At 55.2% G+C, this 6,750-nt stretch overlaps 1 protein-coding gene across 1 annotated transcript; it reads left to right on the forward strand.

The window, feature by feature from the left end:
* Positions 1 to 3,836: 3,836 nt before the first annotated feature.
* PTF1A (pancreas associated transcription factor 1a) lies at positions 3,837 to 5,208 on the forward strand. Its single transcript, XM_087815871.1, has 2 exons — positions 3,837 to 4,614; positions 5,006 to 5,208. The coding sequence occupies exons 1-2, from the start codon at positions 3,837 to 3,839 to the stop codon at positions 5,206 to 5,208; spliced, it is 981 nt and encodes a 326-aa protein (XP_087671997.1).
* The last annotated feature ends 1,542 nt before the right edge of the window (positions 5,209 to 6,750 follow it).

A 6,750-nucleotide genomic window follows, 5' to 3' on the forward strand; every position in this document is an offset into this window, starting at 1 on the left:
TGATAAGGGCACCCAAGTGGGGAGAAGAAAGATTTCACAAAACAGGGGAGGGAGGGGGAGTGGCAAAGAAAAAGAAAACAGACACAGAATAGAACAGACCAGACACCTGGCAGCAGTTCTGTGTTTATGAGTGGGGAAGGGGATAATCTGGGTCAGGAGACGTTACTATGAACCCATTCTGAAGTTGGGAGATAGACCCTGAGTCACATCCACAAGTACCTGCTTGTAAGCACTAAGCAAGGTGTGAAATGCTCTGGGGATACCCAGTTTCCGTGGCATTTAGGCTCCAGCAGGGAGGACTCCGCCAGGCATTGAGCACTATGGAAACATAGGAAGGGGAAGCAGAAGGGTGGAGAGGCTGGATGCTGCACTCTTCATCAGTGGGTTCTGCCCGAAATTCACCCTGGGAAGGAGCCAGGGACTTGGGTTCCAGTCATTGTTCCTAGAAGCTGGAGAAAGAGTTTTGAAAGGTACAGTGGGAAAAAAATGAACAAAGTATTCAGGTCCTTGAGACCCCTGGGAGGGAGGGAAGCATGGAGGGAGAGAAAGAAAGGGGGGGGGGGAGGAAGAGAGAGGCAGACCAAGGCTTCCTCAATGCCCAGTAGCCCTTTACAGAAGTTCTCCTGGAACTGAGCACCTCGAACACAAAGATGGCAGAGGCTTCCGAGCAGCCCAGAGGGTGTTGTGGGAATCTACTGGGTCCAGCACCGAGTTCCTTTCAAAAGACTTGAAAATATCTTGAGGCCTCACCAGAATTCGGCACTTAAAAGAACCAAGTATCCCTGCCACTGCCTAGGGGATGATGCTATTTTATAATGAAGCAAAGGTTCTTTATAAGGTTAGGGGACACTTCTGAAGACAAATGGTAGAGGGACTTGAAGCTGTGTCCTACTCTTCATGAAGTACCTGGAACCTTTTGATCTTGTCCCCTCTCCATGTTCCCCCACTGCCCAGAGGATCCAAGGAGTGAGGAAGGTGGGGCTGGAATGAGATTATGGGTCTCTAGCCAGGCAAGACAAGGCTCTGTCCCAGCCATCTCCTCACCCAACCTGTTGCTTCAAGAGGAAGAGGGCCTCTGTTCACACTATGGTGACCTCCAGTGACCCAAAGGAAATTTCCTTTATTAGTGGTGAAGTCTTTCTTCTTTTTATTAAAGAACAATCTTGTCTTACTTAAGGACAGGATGAGTGTGCATGTGTGCGCATGAATGCATGCATGCCCACACTCGTATCCAGGAATCAGCATCTGCAGGCCTAGCCCTCACTTCCCAATATGACCAGTCTGCAGACAGCCAGCAACCTCTAAGCGGAAAAATGGTGGGGGTAGGGAGGGAGAGGGTGAGCAGGTTTGTCTGGCACAAGTGAACATCTTCTCTTTCCTCCTACCCATTGCTCATCCACACAGTCCAGGGGCTGCAGAGAACACCCTTGCTAGCTCTGCTCAGCCTCATAGGACAGCAAGGTTTCCCACCAGCAGCCAACTTCCCATTAGCTCACCTGGGTGCCCAAGGTACATTTCTGTACTCTTCCACAAGCTCATCAAGCATATGTAAGATGATTTTCATTGAAAGCTGACTTAAAATCACCTTGGGTAAAAAGATACCCATATAATGCTTGCTGGCTCCCATGTCCTCCAGCCAGCACCCCTCACTCCTGACATATCCATGACATGAACACACTTTCTCAAGAACCATCTAAATCTACCACAGATAGATCTTGAAGAGAACCTTTATAGGCTGAGATCCAGTCTTTCCTTCACTGAATGGTTACCCATATTTTGGATATGGAGTTGAAGTCTGGTCATTTATTACCTTTCCAAGTGATCAGGTTGACCCAAGGGCATGTTCCCACAAGGTTTTAATCTAACTATTTGAGGGAATGGGAGGAAGGCCTTTTCAGTGTAAAGGGAATTGGATGCACACCACCAGCTGGTTAGATCCCTGGTCTTGACCCTCCACCCCCAACAGCTTCCCTCTTTTGGAGGTGAGAAAGAGAAGTCTAAGTGTAGGATATTGCCATTGGGGCTCTGACACAGGGAACCTGTCCACATTTGCATCATTTTAAGAACAGTCACCTCACTAGGAAGAGCCCTGGGCTCAGAAGCTAACACAGGACAGAACATGCTGAAAAACAGTAAGTCTTCGGCTTAAAATTGTCTAGGATTCTTGACTGTTGACCCCTCTCCACCCCAGGTTGGGTAATCTCTGATCTTCTAATTTTATAAATCTTTTGCCCTTAACTTTTTGGTCTCCACTTTCAGTTAAATACAGTGTAATGTCTAAAACCAAGAAACTTGTTTAAATCGCAGTTCTTAAGAGGCATAGACTTGGATGTTGAGATGAGCAGGAACACCCATGAGAAGCCTCTGGTGGGACAAAGGTCTGAAAAAGAAAGCTGCTGACCCCGGAAGAGGACACCTCAGTCCTCTATGGAGAGAACACGCGCCGTTGGCAGCACTTATTAACTCTCCAGGGGTGGAAGCTGGAGCTCCGCTTTTAATAGAAATCACCCTGACCTTGAAAGTGTTTCTTTGTTACTCTTAAACTGAGGAATTCGTGTTTCGTCGCAGTTTGTGATAAAGTGTCGTGGGGCAGAGTGCATACGGTTGTTGTTTTTTAAGGGCGAAAAAAAATTCAAGGATGGTCCCGGTGGCCAGTCAGAAAGGTGATAAACTCAGATTTGAAATCGGTCACATTTTGCCCTTTAACGTCCCTCCCCTCCCTACAGCTCCGGAGCAGACAATTCAATTGACTCCTTTTGTACCAGGTTGTATTGATCCAAATCCCTAAAGTCTTGATCTGCTCTCGGAAGAAACGTGCCCCACAAAGCTGTCCTAGGAGGCAGCCCCGCCTGTGTTGCCATTTATTTCCCCAGGCCGCGTAAGGGAGGGGAGGCGAGGCCCACCCGGGGACCGATACCCGCACTGGAGTCAGGCTCGGGAGTCGGCGGCCCCAAGGTTCGCGCCCTTAGGCCCCGCTCAGCGTCTGGAACGCCTCGTGAGCTGGACCGCGTAGCCTTCGAAACCCACTGGCACACACAGTGCCAACCTTACAAGAGTCCTTGAAAGGTTCGGGGATGAGTTAGAACCCAGGTCTGAGGCCAGTGCACCCCGGATATGGGGATGGCAAAACGCACCAACCGGACTTCCCAGGCTGCAGGCGGTTTCTGCGCCCAGCCCGGAGGAGGACCCAGCTCCGCGGGTCCTCTGCTCGGCCGTCTGCGCTGTCAGCGCGCGCACCAAGTACTTTTTACAGCTGTGCGGTGACGCTCAGCGCGGCTACCCCAGCCCCAGAGCGGAATGAGGACGGCTCTGCGGGGCGCGCGTGGGCAGGCGGCCGGCGCCGCAGGCTGCAGGTGCCTTTGGAGCGGGGCGCGCCGCAGGTACTCGCGGGAGGAGCCGGAGCAGCCCCAGGCAGCGCAGAGCCCGCCTCCTCTCCGCCGCAGGCGCTCTCAACCCAGAGAGAGGCGCTCCGGCCCCCCCGCCGCCAGCCGGGCCCCCGACCCCCTCCCTGGCGGCTCGGTGATTGGCTGGCGCCGCGGGTCCCTGGCACGCGCCTGTGGATGTAGTTATAAGAATCCTCGCGTGCCGGCCCTCAGCTGCAGCAAGTCGGCCACAGCCCTCCCCAGCGCAGCGCGGGTGCCGCCAGCGCCCAGCGGCCGCGGGCACTCTAGGGAGGCCGGAGGCGGGGAGCCAACGGGCGGTCCCCGCTGCCTCCCGCTCAAGGACCCGGGAGACGGGGAGGAAGGAGACTGCCAGACGGGCGAAAACTACGACAAACTTCCGGAGAGCCACCCCAGGCTACCAGTCCCTCCCCCGGGCCCACGGAGGCGCAGAGCATGGACGCGGTGCTGCTAGAGCACTTCCCCGGGGGCCTGGACGCCTTCCCGTCTCCTTACTTTGACGAAGAGGACTTCTTCACCGACCAGTCCTCTCGGGACCCTCTGGAGGATGGCGATGAGCTGCTGGCTGACGAGCAGGCCGAGGTGGAGTTCCTCAGCCACCAGCTGCACGAGTACTGTTACCGCGACGGGGCGTGCCTGCTGCTGCAGCCCGCAACCTCGGCGGCCCCGCACGCGCTCGCCCCGCCGCCCTCGGGGGGCCTCGGCGAGCCGGACGACGGTGGCGGCGTCTACTGCTGCGAAGCTGGGGCGCCCCCCGGCGGCTTCCCCTACTCGCCCGGCTCCCCGCCCTCGTGCCTGGCCTACCCGTGCGCCCGGGCCGCAGTGCTGTCCCCTGGGGCCCGGATGAGCGGCTTGAGCGGGGCGGCGGCGGCGGCGCGACGGAGGCGGCGGGTGCGCTCAGAGGCCGAGCTGCAGCAGCTGCGACAGGCGGCCAACGTGCGGGAGCGGAGACGCATGCAGTCCATCAACGACGCCTTCGAGGGGCTGCGCTCTCACATCCCCACGCTGCCCTACGAGAAGCGCCTCTCCAAAGTGGACACGCTGCGCCTGGCCATCGGCTACATCAATTTTCTCAGCGAATTGGTGCAGGCGGACCTGCCCCTGCGCGGCGGCGGCGCGGGTGGCGGCCGGGGACCCGGCGGTGGCGGGCGCCTGGGTGGAGACAGCCCGGGCAGCCAGGCCCAGAAGGTCATCATCTGCCATCGGGGTACCTGTAAGTACGTTTGCATTCAAGCGCAGGGAGACCGGGACGGATGCGGGGAGGCCTTGGAGGGGCTGGGTGAACAGACTGACAAGCCGACCGACGGACGCACAGATGGTCGGTGGGCACCGGCGACCTTGAGCAGGAGCTGGCTGGCGTTCCTCAGGTTTTTTCCGCCACTCTGACCGCGGCTCAGAGGGCGCACGACCACAATAGACATGCAGCTCCTGGGATTCCGGGGAGGGGGCGCTGGGGGCTTTCGGAGTGGAGGGAATGGGTCATTCTAACACAGTCTAATACGCATGTTCTGTGGAGGCGCCGGGGAATGGACCCTACTGGACTGGAGGGCTCCGCGGGGAATAGAGTTGGACACTCACGCTGTTTTCTCTTCTCACCTCCTCAGGGTCCCCCTCCCCCAGCGACCCGGATTATGGCCTCCCCCCCCTTGCAGGACATTCTCTCTCATGGACTGATGAAAAACAGCTCAAGGAACAGAATGTTATCCGAACAGCCAAAGTGTGGACCCCCGAGGACCCCAGGAAGCTCAACAGCAAATCTTCCTTCAACAACATAGAAAACGAACCGCCCTTTGAGTTTGTGTCCTGAGAAGTCCCCTCCTGGCTGAGGATCTGATTGTGTCTCTGTGCATGTTGCACATGTAAATGTCTATAATGTAAATGTAATTTAAGAATCACATTTTTCTAATGGCAATCAACTGTTTGTTATTTATCTATTTATTATGCTGGCAAGTTAATGAAATAGATTCTCTTTTTAAATATATAATTTATATAATTTATCCTGATTTTCTAAAAATATGCAATAGCCTATGATTTCCCCCCAGCACCTTTGGCAGAACGTTGTTGGAAGAACTCTGGCTAGAAAACTTCGTGCTAATTTATTGACAGATATGGTTTATTTCTAAGTGATAATAAATGCTATTTACACCTTTTCTAAAAGTTATTTGTTTAATACATTATGGGGGGGGGGTTAGCTATATCTTTAAAAAGGAGAATTAACTTACTTTGTAAAAGATAACCGAACCAGAGACTCAACGTAGGTATCTAGTAAGAAACCACATTTTAATGAGATTTAACTAAAAGGAAGTGGATTAGAGGGTTAGGCCCCAATTCTCTAAGAGCCTCCGTCTTCTGCATCACCAGCCCTAAACAGTGACTTTTGCCTGTATTTTTATCCCACCCATCAAACACTCTATGAGGCAAGTAGATTATAGTGTATTTATTTCCATTTTTCGGAGGGATAAACTGAGACTCAGAGATGATGTTTGACTTACCTAAGGTCAACCCTATCCAGCTTAATCATAGTGTATGAGCTGAATTCTCTGTGTGCGGTGAGAACAGGGGGCTAGTTTCGGGCCTGGCCATTGGAAGGGGGTCTTCTGCTCCCACTGGCTAGTTGCTCTTGAGCTTCTCTGTGGCCTGTCCCTTCTGCAGCTGCAGCATCCGGTACGTGGAACTTAGACATATTCCTCTTAACGGAGCTGGGGCAGGCGACTGTGGATGACGAGGCCTGGAGGCCCCTCCAATGCCTTCCAACAAAATCCAGGGTCCTTTAGGTAAGGCAAGAAGGTGCATGCCCTCTTCCTCAGCCACTTCTGCAGCTGGGTTATTTCTAAAACTGGGTTTGCCTCCAACAGAATTTCGTCTTCCTTAGCAAGCAGCCTAGTCTGGGAGGAGGGCAAGCCTCGAGCGGAGGGCGGAGGGCCGCCCCCTAGCGATGGGAGAGGCTCGAGGGTGCGGCCCGGGTCGCCACGCCCGAAAGCCATGAAAACCCCAGGCTGCGTGGGGGTCTCCTCCGCCATGACCCGCTCCTCCTCGGCCCTCGGGGCGCCTTCTCTTGTGAGCCCAAGCCAGAGTTTGCGGTGGCTGACCCGGGGCCCCGCGCGCGCTCGGACACTGCGGGCACCAAGGGAAAGTGCAGAGCAGGGCCGCGCGCGGCGGACGCGCACCTTCCCGCGGGCCGGCCTCCCGCGCGCAGTTAGTGCCAAACCCTGGAAGCCGCTGCTCCACGGTGGGTACCGGCCCGGCCCTCCAGCGAACAATCGGGAACCCCGGCCCTGCGGAAGGACAATATGTTGGCAGCATGCTAATTGCTTTAACCTAGTTTCAGACCCACCGAGGGGTTCCCCGC

The sequence above is a fragment of the Miniopterus natalensis genome, chromosome 1 (genome assembly GCF_054644295.1).
Source record: "Miniopterus natalensis isolate mMinNat1 chromosome 1, mMinNat1.hap1, whole genome shotgun sequence".
Classification (NCBI taxonomy): domain Eukaryota; kingdom Metazoa; phylum Chordata; class Mammalia; order Chiroptera; family Miniopteridae; genus Miniopterus; species Miniopterus natalensis.